We start from the raw sequence: 20337 nt of genomic DNA, 5'->3' as shown, positions 1-20337 counted from the left end.
ATCGAGCCCTGCATCAGGCTCTGCGTTAAACATGGAGCCTGCTTGAGATTCTCTCCCCCTCTCCTTCTGCCTCTCCCCTACTTGCATGCTCTTTCTCACTCAGTCAAATAAAAAAAATATAGCTTATGCCTCACACGTTTGCAGTGAGGATTAAACAAAATTCTACCTGTATGAGATAAATATTTAATTACTGATTCACTCTCAGATTATTCAAAATATGGACAAATACACCATCTAAGAAAGCTTTGTAAATTCATATTAAGGTTAATCTGGCCATAAAAGCATTAACGTGTGGGGACTCGTGTTGTTTTAGTATTCAGATTCATTACTTCTGAGAAAATGTACAAATGCCTAGTTAGAGAAAAAGTCATTGGCACCAACAGTGATGGGGAAAAGACAATGGTATCAAATATTTACTCTGTCCCTGGAATCATTCTAAATGCTTTAAGCACATGTTTTAAATGAAAACATCATAAAAATATTATGGGGAAAAATATTAGTATAGCTATTTACAGGTAAGAAAACTGAAATGTAAAGATACTTAATTATTTGCCTGATACTAACCAGCTGCAAAGTGGGCATTTAATTGTTGTATGAACAAATGAATAAACAAATGGTGGTTCTTTGAACTGCTATTTAAAAAATGCCTATCCAATGTGTCCATTCTCAATGTCTTGATGAATAATTCAAAACACTTTGTAAGTAGGGGCACCTGTGTGGCTCAGTCGGTGAAGTGTCCAACTTCACCTCAGGTCATGATCTCACGGTCCATGAGTTCAAGCCCCACATCGGGCTCTGTGCTGACAGTTCAGAACCTGAGCCTCCTTCAGGTTCTGTGCCTCCTTCTCTCTCTACCCCTCCCCTGCTCTCAATCTGTCTCTCTCTCTCTGTCTCTGTAAAAAATAAATAAACATTAAAAATGTTTTAAATAAATGAATAAATAAATAAAACACTTTGTAGGCATGAGGATATCTGAGTTTATGTTGTTCATGGTAACAAAGATTTAGAGGACATTTAGGGAAACATAGTAAGTGTGCTGCATGTGTACAATGGAAAGAGTCAGAAGTAAAGGGCCAGAACATTGGTAGATCTCCAAAATTATACATAGATAGAAAAAGAAAGAATGAGATATATGCCACAGTATTATTGAAGTAATTGTTGAAGTAAGTGGAAGGAAAAATACCTAGACAAAGCAATAATAGATATTTTATAAGGCTATCGATATAACTAAATAAATGGATGCTGGCATAGAAGGACATATGCTTGCTTAATGGTTGGATGTCCAGGATATGGGAACATGATCAGATTTAGGAAACTAGAAGAAAAATAGGTAAAAAGTAAATTTAAAAATAAGGGTTTGTATGGACTGATAGTGATAGGTTGACATTCACTAAGGAACATGAGCTTCTAAATAAGTACCGCTAAAGATAAATGAAGCACAACAACAAAACTTTGCTGGCCTAGGTTCATTATTCCTCTGATTTCCCTGTTGAATATTTCATCAACCCCCTTTTTTTGGCAAGTAGTTTCAAAGGTAAAGCTCAGAATGACATAACTGAGCATTTGTTTTGATACAGAGAAAAATAAAACCATCTAATCTAAAATAATCCCACTCTACTTTTGTCAGTCTCTATCCCCTTATGTGGTTTATTTTTCTTCATAGAATGTAGAACTATCTGATGATATTGACAGATGATAGATGATGATGATGATGATGATGAAGATGATAGATAGAGATAGATAGATAGATAGATAGATAGATAGATAGATAGATTCTTTACTAAAATGGAAGATCTAAAAGCCAGGCTGTCTCTGCCTTTTTCACAGTGGTGTCCCGACTCCCAGAAGAGCACTTTACACAAAGTAGGTGCTCAATAGGCAAATATGTTTAAGATTTAATATTAAGCTGAATCAGGAAAGTTAAACTCTGTTCCCGAAAGAAAATTCTTGTTCCCAAAGTCCATGGTATCAATACCAGAAGTCTGTGAAATCTGAAAGCTGAGAGGGGAGGGCAGCATCAGGCACCACAAAGTTGACAAGTTGCCAACATGGTAGCTAATCATGACCTTATGGGTGAAAAGTAAGCGTAGGAAGAAACATACTTACTGGCTTGTTATGAAAGCAATTTGTGTGAAATGGTAAGATGTTCTTTGTTTTAGCTGGCTTCATGATCATGGAAAGAGTCAACCAAACCAGCAGTGTTTCTGAGTTCATCCTCCTGGGACTCTCCTCCCGGCCTGGGGACCAGAAGCCACTCTTTATCCTCTTCCTCACCATGTACCTGGTCACCATAACAGGGAACCTGCTCATCATCCTCGCCATCCACTCTGACCCCCAGCTCCAGACCCCCATGTATTTCTTCCTGAGTTTCCTGTCCTTCACTGACATTTGCTTTACAACAACCATTGTCCCCAGGATGCTAGTGAACTTCCTGTCAGAAAAGACCATCTCCTATGCTGAGTGCCTGACACAGATGTATTTTATTTACGTTCTGGCCAACACTGACAGCTTCCTCCTGGTGGTCATGGCCTTTGACCGCTATGTGGCCATCTGTGACCCCTTCCACTATGTCACCACCATGAACCACCACCGCTGTGTCCTGCTGGTGGCCTTTTCCTGCACATTTCCTCACTTCCACTCACTCCTACACACACTGCTACTGAATCGTCTCACCTTCTGTGACAACAATGTTATCCATCACTTCCTCTGTGACATCAACCCTCTGCTGAAATTGTCCTGCTCCTCCACATTTCTCAATGAAATCGTGATAATGTCAGAAGGTTCTGTTGTTTTGGTGACCCCCTTTGTGTGCATCACCTTCTCTTATATACGAATCCTCATCACAGTTCTCAAGATCCCCTCAGCTGCTGGGAAACGCAAAGCCTTCTCCACCTGTGGCTCTCACCTCACTGTGGTAACCCTCTTTTATGGAAGCATCTTCTATGTCTATTTACAGCCCCTGTCCAACTACACTGTGAGAGATCGTGTGGCAACAATTGTCTACACACTTCTTACCTCCATGCTGAACCCTTTTATCTATAGCCTGAGAAACAAAGACCTGAAACAGGGCCTGAGGAAACTGATGGGCAGGAGGAAGTCCTAGCCAGAACCTCTGGGAGCATGTTCATGAATGTCTCTTCTCCTTTGGACCCTGTTTCTGCTGGTCAGCAGGGATAATTCATATGTGTCATGGATGTTGGATTGTATCCATTTCTTTGCATATGCAACCATCTTCCACTGAGATCATTATGATTCAATAATTGGCTCAAGGTCTACCAAAATCTTGGCTTCCAGTTTTCACATTTCTACCTCTCTCTACTTCCTCTTCTCCAGGAAACAATATCTTTTTTCATTCCCTTTAAGTACAGTTGAAACCTGTTTCCACATAAATTCCTGGAACTAATTCATATCGGTTCAAGGACTTTGATTCCCTTAGTATCCTTCTTACTTTAATGAACTTCTGTAATCAGTTTTGCTAGCTTTTTGAAAATAATTACAGAAATTTAGGGAGAGAAAGAGAGAGAGATACAGAGATAGATTGAAAATTTCATCAATTGGAAACTTTCACCAAAGCAAAGAAGGTGTCTGGCCCATCAGTTTATGCAGGGATTTTGCTCTTCCTTCTTCTCTATCATTGACAGCAGGATATTCCAGAATATTCTGGGCACTGTAGGAACACAGGCCCATCTCTTAGCCCTGATTAGCTAAATGACTTAGTAGTTCAGCACACAACTGAACCAATGATCAGGCCAGCATGCAGCGGGGAGTTGCCTCTGGGTCTTTACCCTGGTCATCTGTTGTCTGTCCCTCATAGGCACTCACTCCCCTTGAGCCCTCTCTTGGCTTCAACTCCTCTTACAGACCCCTCTATTTCTACCATCACTACCCCTCTGAAATCTGCCTGGTTCTCAAGGAAAGATTTGTTGTATGTACTTAGATTATCTTCCATATTTTTTGAAGAGAGAGTTAAAACCCGTATATGAACGTTGAAGGCAGATATAACTAGGAGATTCCAGAACCAAACATAGAGGCTCTGGGATGTAGAGTCATCCAGTGCTACAGGCAATGACTTGATTCTGTTTACTTTTCTTTTCATTCTTTATTCTCTATTATTCTTTCAGGGATTGTAGACTCTGCAGTATTTTGTATCTTAATATTTTTGCCACTTACTGTTCTATATCATTTCCAAAGATATTACTCAGCAGGTCTCACATGGGGGCCTGTGAACCTGGATTTTAATAAGCACCCCATAGAGAAAACTAACTTGGCCTTATGTGAGCAGCTGAATGTTTGAAAATTTCTGATCTTTCATTGTCTCGATGTTTGTATTTCTAAGACTCATGTCCGATAGTAATAGTATATCAAGTTATCAAGCTACATGTACACAGACACTCATTGATTACAGCATTGTTTGTAATAGTGAAAAATTAGAAACAACCTAAATGCCCATCAATAGGAGAATAGACAAATAATGGTTCAATTTTCCCATAGAAAGAAATAATATATAGTAATTATAAATAATAAGGTGTATCTCTACCACTGCCCTGAATAGCCATTATGAGTGAAGTTGCAAAATAAAATGCTTAAGAATAAACCCAATTGGGGGTCCTGGGTGACTCGGTTGGCTAAGCATCTAACTTTGGTTCAGGTCACGATCACACAGTGTGTGAGTTTGAGCCCCGCGTCGAGCTTTGTGCTGACAGCTCAGAGCCTGGAGCCTGTTTCGAATTCTGTGTTTCCCTCTCTCTTTCTGCCCCTCCCCAGCTTGTGCTATCTCTCTCTCTCTCTCTCAAAAATAAATAAGTTAACATTTAAAAACAAGAATAAACCCATTTAAAAAAAGAATAAGCCTAATAATAAATAAAATGCTGAATCATAAATCTGTGTTTTAAATGTGTATGTGTGTATGATGAATAAGTGAGATTGTATATTCAGTAAGAAAATCTCCCACTGAAAATTGTTAATTCCTGCTTCAGATTCTGTGTCTCCTTCTGTCTCTGCTCCTCCCCTGCTTGTGCTGTCTCTCTCTATCAAAAATAAATGAACATCAAAAAAAAATTTTTTTAAAGGGGCACCTGGGTGGCTCAGTCGGTTAAGTGTCTGATTAGCTCAGGTCATGATCTCACGGCCCGTGAGTTAGAGCCCCACATCAGGCTCTGTGCTGACAGCTCAGAGCCTGGAGCCTGCTTCAGATTCTGTGTCTCCTCTCTCTGCTCCTCTTCTCGTTCTCTCTCTCTCTCTCTCTTAAAAATAAATAAACATTTAAAAAATTTAAAGAAATTTGTTAATTCTAGGACAGGACATGGAATAGGGAAGCAAGAGATAATGTTTGCTTTTTAGTTTGTATACATCTGTAATATTGGAAGTTGTTAAAATGGCGCACATATTTTTTTTTTAGATTAAAAGTACTAATCACTAAGGAAAGTGTAACATAATCTATTGCTCTGTTTTTCATAGCATTTACTTTTGTTTAAACAGAAATAATATCATGCCATGGTAGGAAAGGGTTGATATAAAGGAGGTCAGATCACCCTCCATTCAATGTCCTAATTCTTATGTTGGAGAAGCCGATAAAGGGGAACATTCCACGTGTGCAGCAATCTCACCTCCACACAACCATAGTTGTCTTTTATTACTATCAACACTCTGGCGTTGGAAGAGAAAATTCTGATCATTTTTTTCTCCAAGAATGGGCATAGCCATAGATAGGCCTTTGACCATGGTCCTTTGTCCCTTGAATAAGTCTGGGTGAGGTCCAATGATCTGCATTTCTAACAAGTCCCCAGCTAATGCTGATGTGTGGATTTAGAAACGATACTTTGAGAATCACTAGGCTACCAGATATCAAGACCTCCTATAGATCTATGGTAACTAAAACTATATGGATATTTCTGAAAGTCTAGACGAACAAGACAAATGCCGTAAATTGAGAGCCCAGAAACATATCCATAGATTAGTGTATACTTGATTTAGGAATGAGGCACTGGAGAGCATATTTTCATAAATGGAGCAAAGACACTTAGGAATTCACACAGAAAAATGAAATTGGATCCCTATTACACACCATATGCAAAAACTAAACTTACCTGTGAATTGAATTCTAAACTTAAATATAAAAATTAAAACTATACCTTTACATAAAAGAATTAGGAGAATATCTTTGTCTTCTTGAAGTGGAAAAATATTTCTTAAACAAGACGTAGGCAGGAAGCACTAACCATAAAAGAAAAGAATAGCAAATTGGACGTGTTAAAGTTAAATACTAATTTATGTCTGTTTGTCAGAAGACATTATAGAGTAAAAAGACAAAATGGTAAAAGATATTTGAAATTCATAAAACCAACAAAACACCCAAACTAAGAATACATAAAGATCCCGGGCAATCAAGAAGGAAAAGAAAGTGATGGAGGAAACTATGGAAAGGAATTAAGCTTTTCACACACACACACACACACACAAATGGCCAATAATTACATGAAAAGATGCTGAGTTTAATTCAAATTCAAATTGAATCATAATGGGAACCCACTGCACACCTACCAGATAAACAAAATTAGAATCCAGAGGTAAATATCAAGGGTTAGAAAAAAAAAGTGGAAGAGTAGATCATTATTCTGCTAGTGGGAGTATTAATTGGTACAATCAATTTCGAAAACAATTTGTTGTTACATAACATAGTAAAATTACGCAATTTATTAATTCCATTCTTGGGTATATATTCCAGAGAAACACATGTACATGTCCAACAAGAGACATGAATAAAAACATTTAATACAGGAATTAAACTTATGAGGCCCTAGAGGTGCCTAGGTGTCTCAGTTAGTTAAGCGTCCAACTTTGGCTCAGGTCATGATCTCAACGTTCATGAGTTCAAGCTCCATGTCAGGCTCTGTGCTGACAGCTCAGAGCCTGGAGCCTGCTTTGGATTCTGTGTCTCCCTCTCTCTGTGCCCTTCCCATATCACACTCTGTCTCTCTCAAAACTAAAATAAACATTAAATTTTTTTTTAAATTTATGAAGCCCCAAACTAGAAATAATCTAAATATTCACCTATGGTAGGATAAATAAATTCATTGTATAAAGTGTGGTATATTTATATAATGGAATACTCAACAGTATGTGCATCATCTTGATTGATCCTGACCAAACTTTTTGAGGTGTTTATTATAATCCCTGTTTTGTAAGGAAACAGGGCACAATAGGTGAACTATCTCTCTAGCACAGATTTTTCCCCTGAATTTATGACTTGTACATCCATTGTCTACTCAACATTTCTGCTTGGATGTCTAATAAATATCAGAAACTAAACATGTCAATAACCAAATTTTTATTTTTTTTTAAGTTTTTGACTTTATGTATTTATTTTGAGAGAGAGAGAGAGCATGGGAAAAGAGACAGGGAGAAAGAGAGAATCCCAAGCAAGCTCCACACCTCAGTGCAGAGCCCAACACAGGGCTCGAACTCACGAACTGTGAGATCATGATCTGAGCTGAAATCAAGAGTTAGATGCCACCCAGACACCCCCACCAAACTCTTTTTTAAGTTTATTTATTTATTTTGAGAGAGAGATGGAGTGTGCACAAGTGAGGGAGAGGCAGAGGGAGAGAGAAAATCCCAAGCAGGCTTCATGTAGTCAGTGCAGAGCCTGATGCCAGGCTCAATCTCATGAACTGTGAGATTGTGACCTGAGCTGAAATGAAGCGCTGAATGCTTAACAGAATGAGCCACCCAGGTGCTCTAATAACCAAATTCTTGATCTCCTCTGAACCTTCTTCCCTACAAGCTTCTTCATCTGAATTAATGAGGACTCTGCCCTTGCAGTTGCTCAGGCCGGGAACCTTGGAGTCATTCTGGACTCATTTCTCTTTTGCCCATGCCACAACCAATGTATCTGAAAGTCTTGTTGGTTCTACCTTCACAAAATATCTACCTTCACTGCAACCACCTTCATTCAAGCCACTATCATTTCTCACCTGCATTATTGCAAGTGTTCTTACTTTCACCATTGCACTCCTACGGTCTTTGCTCAACATAGCACCATAGCCAGCACCTTGCCTGAACAGAGATGATAACAGATCCTAGCTAGTGTCACCACTGATCATGGACCACAGTAAGCAGGCCCACTCAAATGTGGGGCTTCAGTGGGGCCACTGCAGCCTCCCTGACATCAGAGTCAGCAGTGGCCTTACCCAATAGAATCCCCACTAGCAAGCCCCACTTGCTTAAAGATGCTACCAACTGGCCCATCCATAAACCCAAGCTGAACTGACTGATGGACTGTCCCTGCTAAATCAAATCTAGGAAGTCTAGAAGATTGTTTCCTCAAATATTCAGATACCAATGCCAAGAATCAAGGACCATAAAGAATCAGGTAAACATAACACCACCAAAGGAAACTAATAAAGCTCCAATAACTGATCCAAAAGAAGTGAGGTCTATAATTGTGTGACAAAGAATTCAGAATAATTTTCTTGAAGAAGTTTAATAAAGTACAAGAACACACAGATAGACAACTAAACAAAATTAGGAATACAATGTGTGAGCAGAGTAAACCCAACAAAACATTTAAAAAATCTTGCATGGTGATCAAGTGGGATTTATCCCTGGAATGCAAGGATAGTTCACTATACACAAATCAACAGATATGATACACCACACGTATAGAATGTTATAAATGAAGTGCAAGTTGCAAAATAAAATGCTTAAAAATAAGTCCATTGGGGGCATCTGTGTGACTCGGTTAAGCATCTAACTTTGGCTCAGGTCATGATCTCACAGTTTGTGAGTTTGAGCCCCACTTCGGGCTTTGCACTGAAAGATTAAAAATCATATGATCCTCTCAATAGTCACAGAAAAATCATTTGACAAAATGCAAACCCCTTCATGACAAAAACTCAATAAATTGTATATAAAATGAATATACATCAACATAATAAAGGCCATATATGACAAGCCTACAGCTAACATCATATTCAATGGTCAAAGGTTGAAATCTTTTCCACCAGAAACAGCAACGCTACAGGAAACACAATGACACCAAATTCATGTCTTTCAATAATCACTCTAAATGTAAGTGGACTAAATGCTCCAATCAAAATGCATGGGGTTTCAGAATGGATTAAAAAAAAATCTATATGCTGCCTACAAGAGACTCATTTTAGACCTAAAGACACCTGCAGATTGAAAGTAAGGAGATGGAGAACCATCTAACATGCTAATGGATGTCAAAAGAAAGCTGGAGTACCCATACTTATATCAGAAAAACTAGCTTTTAAAACAAAGGTTGTAACAAGAAAGGAGGGCATTATATCATAATTAAGGGGTCTATCCACCAAGAAGATCTAAAAATTGTAAATATTTTGAGCGCCTGTGTGGCTCAGTCTGTTAATTGTCCAAATTTGGCCCAGGTCATGATCTCACAGTTTGTGGGTTCAAGCCCTATATCGGTCTGTGATGATAGGTCAAAGCCTGGAGCCTGCTTCAGATTCTGTGTCTTCCTCTCTCTGCCTCCCCCCGCTCACACTCTGTCTCTGTCTCAAAAATAAATAAACATTAAAAAAATATTTAAAATTTTTTTAATTGTAAATATTTATGCCCCCAACATGAAAGAGCCCAAATATATAAATAAATTAATCACAAATATAAAGAAACTCATTAATAACAATGCCATAATAGTAGGGGACTTCAACACCCACTCAGCAATGGACAGATCATCTAAGCAGAAAATCAACAAGGAAACAATGGCTTTGAATGACACTGGACCACATGGACTTAACAGATATATTGAGAACATTTCATCCTAAAGCAGCAGAACACACATTCTTCTCATGGGCACATGGGTCAGTCTCCAAAATAGATGACATACTGGTCACAAATCAGCCCTCAATAGGTACAAAAAGATCAATATCAGACCATGCATATTTTCAGACCACAACGCTATGAAACTTGAAATAAACTACAAAGAAAAATTTGGAAAGACCACGAATACTTGGAAATTAAAGAACATCCTATGAAAATAATTAATGGGTTAACCAAGAAATTAAAGGAGAAATTAAACAATACATGGGAGCCAATGAAAATGAAAACACAACAGTCCAAACCCTCTGAAATGCAGCAAACACAGTCATAAGAGGGAAGTATATAGCAATCCAGGCCTTCCTAAAGAAGGAAGAAAGGTCTCAAATACACAACCTAATCTTACACCTAAAGGAGCTGGAAAAAGAGCAACAAATAAAACCTAAAACCAGAAGAAGAAGAAGGGAAATAATGAATATTAGAGCAGAAATCAATGATATCCAAACAAAACAAAAAACAGAACAGATCAATGAAACCAGAAATTTATTCTTTGAAACAATTAACAAAATTGATTGATTTTGTTAGATTGATCAAAGAGAATAAAGAAAGGACCCAAATAAATGAAATCAAGAATGGAAGAGGAGAGATCACACCCAACACTGCAGAAACACAAACAACTATAAGAGAAAATTATGAGCAATTATATTGCAACAAATTGGGCAATCTGGAAGAAATGGACACATTCCTTGAAATATATAAGCTACCAAAATTGAAACAGGAAGAAATAGAAACTTTCAACAGACCCATAACCAGTAAAGAAATTGAATCAATAAATTGATTCAAAAATCCCCCAACAAACATGATTCCAGGGCCAGATGACTTTCCAGGGGAATTATACCAAACATTTAAAGATGAGTTAGTATTTATTCTTTTGGAGCTGTTCTAAAAAATGGAAATGGAAAGACAACTTCCAAACTCATTCTATGAGGCCAGCATTACCTTGATTCCAAAACCAGCTAGAGACCCCACTAACAAGGACAATTACAGATCAATCCCCCTGATGAACATGGATGCAAAAATTCTCAACAAGATACTAGCAAACCAAATCCAACAATGCATTAAAAGAATTATTCACCACAATCAAGTGGGATTTATTCCTGGGCTTCAGGGGTGGTTCAATATCCACAAATCAATCAATGTAATACATCACATTAATAAAAGGGTAAGACCTATATGATCCTCTCAATAGATGAAGAAAAATATTTGACAAAACGTAGTATCCTTTCTTCATAAAAACCCTCAAGAAAGTAGGGATAGAAGGAATATACCTCAAGATCATAAAGGCCATATACAAAAGACCCACAGCTAATATTGTCCTCAATGGGGAAACACTGAGAGCTTTCCCCTTAAGATCAGGAACATGACAGGGATGTCCACTCTTACCACTGTTGTTCAACATGGTGTTGGAAAGTCCTAGCCTCAACAATCAGACAACAAAAAGAAATAAAAGGCATCCAAAATGGAAAGGAAGAAGCCAAACTTTCACTGTTTGCAGACAACATGATACTCTATGGGGAAAAGCCAAAAGACTCCACCAAAAAACAGCTAGAACTCAAACATTAATTCACCAAAGTCACAGGATATGAAATCAATGTACAGAAATCAGTTGCATTTCTATACACCAATAATAAAGAAGCAGAAAAAGAAATCAAGGAATTGATCCCATTTACAATTGTATCAACAGCTATAAAATACCTAGGAATAAAACCTAACCAAAGAGGTAAAAGATCTGTACACTGAAAACTATAGAAAGCTCATGAAAGAAATTGAAGAAGACAGAAAGAAATGGAGAAGCATTCAATACTCGTGGATTGGAAGAACAAATATTGTTAAAATGTCAATACTACCCAAACCAATCTACACATACAAGGTAATCCTATCAAAACAACAACAGCATTCTTCACAGGGCTAGAACAAATAATTCTACAATTTGTATGGAATCAGAAAAGATCCCAAATAGCCAAAGTAATGTTGAAAAAGAAAACCAAAGCTGGAGGCATCACATTTCCGGACGTCAAGCTGTATTACAAAGCTGTAATCATCAAGACAGTATGGTACTGACACAAAAACAGCTGAAAGCAAATGGTGTTGGGAAAACTGGACAGCAACATGCAGAAGAATGAAACTGGGCCACTTTCTTACACCATACACAAAAATAAATTCAAAATGGATGAAAGACCTAAATGTGAGACAGGAAACCATCACAATCCTAGAGGAGACCACAGGCAGTAACCTTGGCCACAGCAACTTCTTACTAGACATGTCTCTGGAGGCAAGAGAAATAAAAAGAAAAATGAACTATTGAGACACCATTAAGATAAAAAGCTTCTGCAGAGAGAAGGAAACAACCAACAAAACTGAAAGGCAACTGATAGAATGGGAGAAGATATTTGCAAACGACATATTAGATAAAATGTTGTATCTAAAATCTATAAAGAACTTATCAAATACAACATCCCCCCCAAAATAATAATATAGTGAAGAAATGGGCAGAAGACATGAATAGACACTTGTCCGAAGAAGACATCCCAATGGCCAACAGACACATGTAAAGATGCTCCACATCACTCACCATCAGAGAAATACAAATCAAAACCACAATGAGATACCAAGTTGCACCTGTCAGAATGGCTAAAATTAATAACTGTAGATAAACAGATGTTGGCGAGGATGCAGAGAAAGGGGAACCCTCTTGCACTGTTGGTAGGAATGCAAACTGGTGAAGCCATTCTGGAGAGCAGTATGGAGGCGCCTCAAAAAACTAAAAATAGAACTACCCTACAACCCAGCAATTGCACTACTAGGTATTTACCCATTGGATACAAAAATACAAACTCCAAGAGGTACGTGCACCCCAATGTTTATAGCAACATTACCAACAATAGCCAAACTATGGAGAGAGCCCAAATGTCCATTGACTGATGAATGAATAAAGAAGATGTGGTATATACATATAATGGAATATTACTCAGCCATCAAAAAAATAAATCTTGCCATTTGCAATGACATGGATGGAGCTAGAATCTATTATGCTAAGTGAAATAAATCAATCATAAATACAAATATATGATTTCATTCATATACATAATTTAAGAAATAAAACAGATGAATGTATGGGAGGGGGGAAAGATAAGAAAAGGAAATAAACCACAAGAGACTCTTTTTTAATTTTTTTATGTTTATTTATTTTTGAGAGACAGAGAGAGCACAATCAGGGGAGGGGCAGAGAGAAGGAGACACAGAATCCAGCAGGCTCCAGGCCCTACACTGACGGCAGCTAGCCCAATGCAGGGCTCAAACTGATGAACTGTGAAATCATGACCTGAAGCAAAGTCAGACACTTTACTGACTGAGCCACCCAGGTGCCCCCACAAGAGACTCTTAATAATACAGAACAAACTGAAGGTTGGTGGAGGGAGGTGGGTGAGGGAGGGGTGGGCTGGATGAGTGATGGGTATTAAGAAGGTCACTTGTGATGAGCACTGGGTGTTGTATGTAAGTGATGAATCACTGAATTCTACTCCTGAAACTAACATTACACTGTATGCTAACTAAAATATAAAGAAGAAGGAGGAGAAGGAGGAGGGGGGGAGGAGTAGAAGAAGAAGAAGAGGAACTGAAAGGGAGGGAGGGAGGGAAAAAGGAAGGGAGGAAGGAAGGAAAGGGAGGGAGAGAGGGAGGAAGGGGGAGGGAGAGAGAGGGAGGGAGGGAGGAAGGGAGGAAGAAGAAAGAATGAGAAAAAGTTGAATGAATGATTAGAAAGGACAGCCACATGACTAGTAAGAGGAAGAGGCAGGAGTAAAAATCTAGGACTTTCTATCTCTGTAGTACCTACTCTAATACACAGATTAAAGCTGAAAAATTAACCTTGAGGCTAAGGAAGCAGACACACACATGTATTGCGACAACAGCAAAATGTGTTTCATTTCCTACATCTTGTTATGGATAGTGTTCACCATGATATACAATATTCTGTCTATAAAATTCCAAAGGAAATTTTCTATCTGGTTTCAATGCCAGGATGAGTCATTATCCTCATTTTTCAGATGAAAACTGAGGCTCTATTATGCAGGCTAAGTAATTTGTTAAAGGCAACTAACTTACTGGCAAGGCCAGCAATCTGTTAAAATCTTCTTTCTTCTGGGGCGCCTGGGTGGCTCAGTCAGTTGAGCCTCCAGCTTTGGCTCAGGTCATGATCTTGCAGTTCATGGGTTTGAGCGCCACATCCGGCTCTGTGCTGACAGCTCAGAGCCTGGAGCCTGCTTCAGATTCTGTGTCTCCCTCTCTCTCTGCCCCTCCCCCACTCATTCTCTCTCTCTCTCTCTCTCTCTCTCTCTCTCTCTCTCTCAAATAAATAAACATTAAAAAAATTTTTTTTAATCTTCTTTCTTCAACACTAACCCTTAAAAGACTGCTCTGAGCCTAAACTCTGAAAACACATACACTATTTTTCCAAAGTCCCTTAGCTAAATATGACAACAACCATTGCATACCCTGTGCTTTAAACATACATCAACTGACATTAAACTAATCCCACACAGGAAAAAAAATAATCGGATCCACATGCCTGCCAAGACACTGGAACCCACATACATACCACTGATCTACCCCCACTGAATCCCCTGGAAACTGCCACCTCCCTGTTCTAGAATATACCTCGGTCCACACCTGCATCCCCAAACATAACAATATTCACCCACATAAATATTTGTCCACCCCTGATAACCCCGAGTTGGGGAGACTCAAGCACACCCTTGAGATGTTGCAGTGAGGTTAAGTGGCTCTGGGATGAGCCCCACCTCAAAACAGAAAGCCTCAGGTCTCCCCTGTCCCCTTGAGTCAGCCATGCTAGGTGTGATTTCCAGTCTGCTTGCTCTGCCTAGAGCAATCACAGGACCAGCTCCCTTGAGGGGTCATCACACCACAACTCCTTCAGCCTAACAAGGGCCCCCGAGGCCAGCAGAGCAGAGCTCAGACTCAGGAGACGCACGCTGCCTGAGCTTCTGCCATCAAGACGGTCCTTGCCCCTTGAGTCAAGACGTCTCTGCCTTCTGAAATGGGGAGCTGGGAAAGCAGCAGCATGCTGGGGGCCAGACTTGAGGGATTGGAGGCCAGTGTGGGGAAACGTGCTATCCCTTCCAAGTAGCACATCAGCTCCCCCGCCTTTCCTGTTCCTCTCCTTGTTAATCAGCGCAGAGTGTCATGGGAGAAACATGAGGGGGCTGTGCTTGGCTGAGAAGCAGACTTGCAGCTGAGTAGCAGATGTGGTGCAGACCAGCTTCTGGAGAAAATGGGAAGGCAAGAACAGCATCTGGATCTGGAGGTGAGCTTCGGTAAGCTGGCCACCCTCTTGGCTCCTCCAACCTCTGGCACTTACTCTTTCCTCCCTGAGGATTTCAACTATTGTGTGGATTAAGCAGTCATAGTGTCCAACTAAAACCTCCACCCAGCTTGTGGTTTTCAGTCCATCCAGTTTGACCTCTAGACCATCTACCCTATGTGCTTTGCTAGAAGCAAAACACAGGAAGGAAGGAAGGAAGGAAGGAAGGAAGGAAGGAAGGAAGGAAGGAAGGAAGGAAGGAGAGGGAGGGAGGGAGAGAAAGAGAAAGAAAGAAAGAAAGAAAGAAAGAAAGAAAGAAAGAAAGAAAGAAAGGAAGGAAAGAAAGGAAGGAAGGAAGGAAAGAAGGAAGGAAGGAAGAAGAAAGAAAGAAAGAAAGAAAGAAAGAAAGAAAGAAAGAAAGAAAGAAAGAAAGAAAGAAAGAAAAGGAAAGGAAACTATTGTATTCCCAGTCTTACGCACTTACCCTGTGCTTTGAGAACTGTTCTTCCTGATTCTCAGATTCAAGACCTTCCTTTTTTCTGGTTATCAGAATAGGTGATCCTCTCACTTATGACCTGGAGCACCCAACATCATTAATTAAACCAAACTCCACTAATTTCTTAATTCCCCAGGCAGCATTTTCACAGATGGCTCACTTTTTAATATTGACCTGTGTTTAACAAACTGTCTTGCAGCCATGGTATCTCATTTGCTATTCATAAAACATTAGGATTCAGCTCATGAGCAAGTGACAGAGGATAAATCAAGCCCCCATCTTTTGTCTTAACTCCAGGACACTGTCCAGCACCAACCACAACTCTCCATGCCAGACATGGCCCAGACATGCATGGCCAATTTTTTCCACCTGATGTTGGCCAATTAATCATAGATGTTCAATATTTCAAATCCACCATCTGTGTAACACAGCAAGATCGGTCACCTCTTTAGCCACTACAAGGATAGATTCTGAACATGGGAAAAGAAAGATTGTTAGTTAAGAGGGAAAGAAAGGGAGGTCATTTAGGAAATGACACAGTGAGGAAAACAGTGCCTGTGTGTGATTGTGACAGACAGTATATATACGAGACATGAGGAGGTGTAGCCTGAGGGTTAAGAGCATGAGCTTCAGAGTGATTCAGCTTGGAGTTCAAATCCTGATTGCTACTCACTTACTTATGACCTTGAGCAAACCACTTCACTCTAAGCCTCAGGCTTCTGATAACAACACATACATTGTGATCCCTCATCGTGGGAATTTGTGAGGTGCTTAGCACTAGCTCGACATGTAGTACATTTTCAGTAATATTGGTTATTGTTTTAACTTTAACTACTGGTTCACTCAGATCATTCAATGCCTAAACAAATCATCCTTCCATAAGATCTTACAAAATCATGAGGTTAGTCTGACAACTTGGCAGTGAGGCATATGATACTTCAAGCATGTGAGTTAATTGATTTTGAGGACAACCAGTCATAGCAGATAAGGGAAAGCAACAATGGGATTGATGATGATCAAGAGTTTCTGCTGAGTGTTCATAATATGCTTGTCTCTCTCCTGAGTGTAGATGCATTTCTCACTAAATCCTCATGAGCATGCATGTATTTGTGTCCAATATCATACATGGTGAATCTGAGGTGTAAAGATGTTTAGTTATTTATGATAAAGTTGTAAGCACATTTAAGACTTACTGTCTTAGCGAGTTTTGGGTATGTAGTGCAATGCTATTACCTATAATTACCCTGATGTACAGGACATCATTTAGTTGTTAATGTAAATACAACATTTAATTGTTAAATGAATTCATATATTAATATATAATAACATCTTTAATGCATGAAAATTCCAATGCATGGGATTATTCAAAAAGAATGAAAGACTATACTGTTTCCAAGGAAATTATTTTAGGGGTGCCTGGATACCTCGGTTGGAAGAACATGTGACTCTTGATCTCAGGCTTATGAGTTTGAGGCCCACGTGAGGTGTAGAGATTACTTAAATAAAACTTAAGAAAAAGAAATTATTTTTAAAATTTTGGTGATATATAAGTATGGTGACTATAGAGATTTTTATGGTAGCAAGGAATATATAAGTAACCAATATCTCAAAATTTTTAAAAATCCCTATGTGATATGTCCATTAAGAAGGTATGGGTAAATATAAGACTCTAAAAAATTGTTTGAAAACACTTTATTTATACAAGATCTCCCATTGCAACTGTGTTTGTAGTAGCAATAAGTGGAGACCACTTTTTTGTCCATCACAAAGTGATATTGTCCATAACTCGATATGACTGGAGAGAAAGCATAGATAGATAGATAGATAGATAGATATCTCAACAGTTAATATATGAAAATTAACATATTTCTCATAGATAGTTTTGCATACACATAGGAAAGGTGAATTATAAAGATTCAAAACAAATTGTTGAATACCCAACAATTCAATAATCCTGTACAAATGGATTCTCATCCTGTACAAATATGATTCAGAACATAGAGTTAAAGAAAGGAAAAACAATTTACAAAAAAGGGGAGACTTACACTGGTGATGATAGCATACCATGAACTAAGGAGGATGAACCCTTCATCCTATGTCCAGAGAAGGAAAAGCCCACTTTGTTGAAACAGGTTCAACATTCCCATTAGATTTTCCCTGTTGGTTATTTTGGCAAACCCTTATTTTTTTCCAAGTCAATGCAAATTTGAACTTTACAATGCCACCACTGGGCTTCCTTTGATAGGAAATGAGTGTCCTGTGACCTTGCGTACCAAAAATACCTCCACTCCATTCCCCATTCACCTTCATCCCTTATATACTGCTTTATGTTGTTTGTTGACCATCTGTCTCCCCAACTAAACACGAGCTACACAATGGCAAGAATTTGCCTGTTTTTATCACTACATCCCCAACAAGAGAACAGGCTTTGCACAGAATAAGAACTAATGAACTGCAATCAACAAGGTCCATCTCTGATGGTTTCTAAAGGCAAATTCTTCTTCTGTCCCTCCAGCCTTCAGTATAAGGCCCTGGTGATGCCCATGGATTTGGGAAGGGAGAAATACATCAAGGACCATGACACTTACAAGCTGTCTCTACAGAACAACTAATTGCAACAAAACAGAAAAAACAAGACTTGCTGGGTTCTGAGGATTTGGATTCTGGACTTGCAGTATGGTAAATAATAAGTCATCTTGTATATAAGTAGACCCAAATCAATGGAAAGAGTCAACCAAACCAGCAGTGTTTCTGAGTTCATCCTCCTGGGACTCTCCTCCCGGCCTGGGGACCAGAAGCCACTCTTTATCCTCTTCCTCACCATGTACCTGGTCACCATAACAGGGAACCTGCTCATCATCCTCGCCATCCACTCTGACTCCCAGCTCCAAACCCCCATGTATTTCTTCCTGAGTTTCCTGTCCTTCACTGACATTTGCTTTACAACAACCATTGTCCCCAGGATGCTAGTGAGCTTCCTGTCAGAGAAGACCATCTCCTATGCTGAGTGCCTGACACAGATGTATTTTATTTATGCTCTGGGCAACACTGACAGCTGCCTCCTGGCGGTCATGGCCCTTGACCGCTATGTGGCCATCTGTGACCCCTTCCACTATGTCACCATCATGAACCACCACCGCTGTGTCCTGCTGGTGGCCTTTTCCTGCTCACTTCCTCACCTCCACTCACTCCTACACACACTGCTACTGAATCGTCTCACCTTCTGTGACAACAATGTTATCCATCACTTCCTCTGTGACATCAACTCTCTGCTGAAATTGTCCTGCTCCTCCACATTTCTCAATGAAATTGTGATAATGTCCGAAGGCCCTGTTGTTTTGGTGACCCCCTTTGTGTGCATCACTTTCTCTTACATACGAATCCTCATCACAGTTCTCAAGATCCCCTCAGCTGCTGGGAAACGCAAAGCCTTCTCCACCTGTGGCTCTCACCTCACTGTGGTAACCCTCTTTTATGGAAGCATCTTCTATGTCTATTTACAGCCCCTGTCCACCTACACTGCCAGGGACCACATAGCAACACTTGTCTACACAGTTCTTACCTCCATGCTGAACCCTTTTATCTATAGCCTGAGAAACAAAGACCTGAAACAGGGCCTGAGGAAGCTGATGGGCAGGAGGAAATCCCAGGCAGCACCCTCTTGACAAACCCACAAGTGGAATCTGCTTCACTTGAATCTAATATCTGCTAGATCTTGGTGAACAACTGAACTGTTGGAGATGAGCTTTTTTAACCCATGTGAGACAAGGCTGTTGTGGATGCTCACATGCACTGATGACAGCCCACCAATTGTCCCCTTCTCTGCTAAAATCATGATACTCTTCCTCACCATTCCTCCATTTCCCCATGAAGACTCGTCACCTCATCCTCCAAATACTGCTTGAAACTAATTCTCTTCCCACAAATACTTCCTGAACAAATTGCTCTCCTTTTATTGAGACTTACCCTCCAAAACCCTTCACATGGCAGCCTATTGCTGGAAATGATTACTGAATTTGTAGCTTTTGAATGTCTTTGCAGACATTTCATGTGGAAAAGAATGGAGGCAGAGAAGGAAGGGAAGGAGGAGAATTACATTTTAGCAACTTTTCTCATTGTGAGGATTTTTATAATTCCCCATTTTTCTCGGTCAAAAAACGTTTCCTTCCTTAAAAATTTTCACCCTTACTCCTCTCTTAAATTTTTTTAAATCTTTATTTATTTTCAAGAGAGAGACAGAGTGTGAGCAGGGGAGGAGCAGAGAGAGAGGGAGACACAGAATCTGAAGCAGCCTCCAGGCACTGAGCTGTCAGCACAGAGCCTGAAGTGGGGCTTGAACTCATGAACCATGAGATCATGACGTGAGCCGAAGTCGGACACTCAACCGACTGAACACCCAGGTGCCCCACTTTTACTCCTCTCTTAAATTTATATCCTTATTAAATTGTTGTGCTTTTGTTCTGTTTAGTTTCCTGCTTTTTTTTTTTTTCCATACAATTTAACACATGGGAATGGCCAGAAAGAACAAGAACCAAGAGAAATTACTTGAAAGTTATCCATTCCACAGCAGGGAGATTGGGACATTTCTTATTCCCATTTATCTTCGAAGGTATATGTTTAAAAATACGTGATTGAATGCTTCATTCTAGAAATTCCCACTCTGAGG

The 20337-nt window shown here is 39.5% G+C and overlaps 2 protein-coding genes across 7 annotated transcripts in view; both read left to right on the top strand.

The window, feature by feature from the left end:
• LOC111559126 (olfactory receptor 1L8-like) overlaps nt 1-19893 on the top strand; it is a 397653-nt gene extending 377760 nt beyond the window's left edge. For 4 of the 6 annotated variants that reach the window (XM_045043965.1, XM_045043964.1, XM_045043966.1 and 1 more), the window contains exon 3: nt 18187-19893. In XM_045043965.1, the coding sequence (XP_044899900.1) occupies nt 18392-19336 (945 nt within the window). In that variant the 5' untranslated portion in view covers nt 18187-18391 and the 3' untranslated portion in view covers nt 19337-19893. Of the gene's footprint in view, nt 1-15046; nt 15189-18186 lie in introns of all 6 variants that reach the window. The other 2 variants (XM_045043963.1, XM_045043961.1) reach the window with 2 other exon arrangements.
• Nucleotides 1801-4671, top strand: LOC123381805 (olfactory receptor 1L8-like). The gene has a single exon (XM_045043959.1). It carries the CDS (start codon nt 2144-2146, stop codon nt 3101-3103), a length of 960 nt encoding a protein of 319 aa, XP_044899894.1. The 5' UTR covers nt 1801-2143; the 3' UTR covers nt 3104-4671.
• Nucleotides 19894-20337: the final 444 nt, after the last annotated feature.

This window comes from Felis catus, chromosome D4, assembly GCF_018350175.1.
Source record: "Felis catus isolate Fca126 chromosome D4, F.catus_Fca126_mat1.0, whole genome shotgun sequence".
NCBI classification, from domain to species: Eukaryota; Metazoa; Chordata; class Mammalia; order Carnivora; family Felidae; genus Felis; species Felis catus.
The sequence above is the reverse complement of the archived record's forward strand: the minus strand, read 5'-3'. Positions and strand labels throughout refer to the sequence as shown.

Coding starts and splice junctions, on each gene's coding strand:
- LOC123381805 (XM_045043959.1), top strand. CDS start 2,144: ATGTTCTTTGTTTTAGCTGGCTTCATGATCATGGAAAGAGTCAACCAA.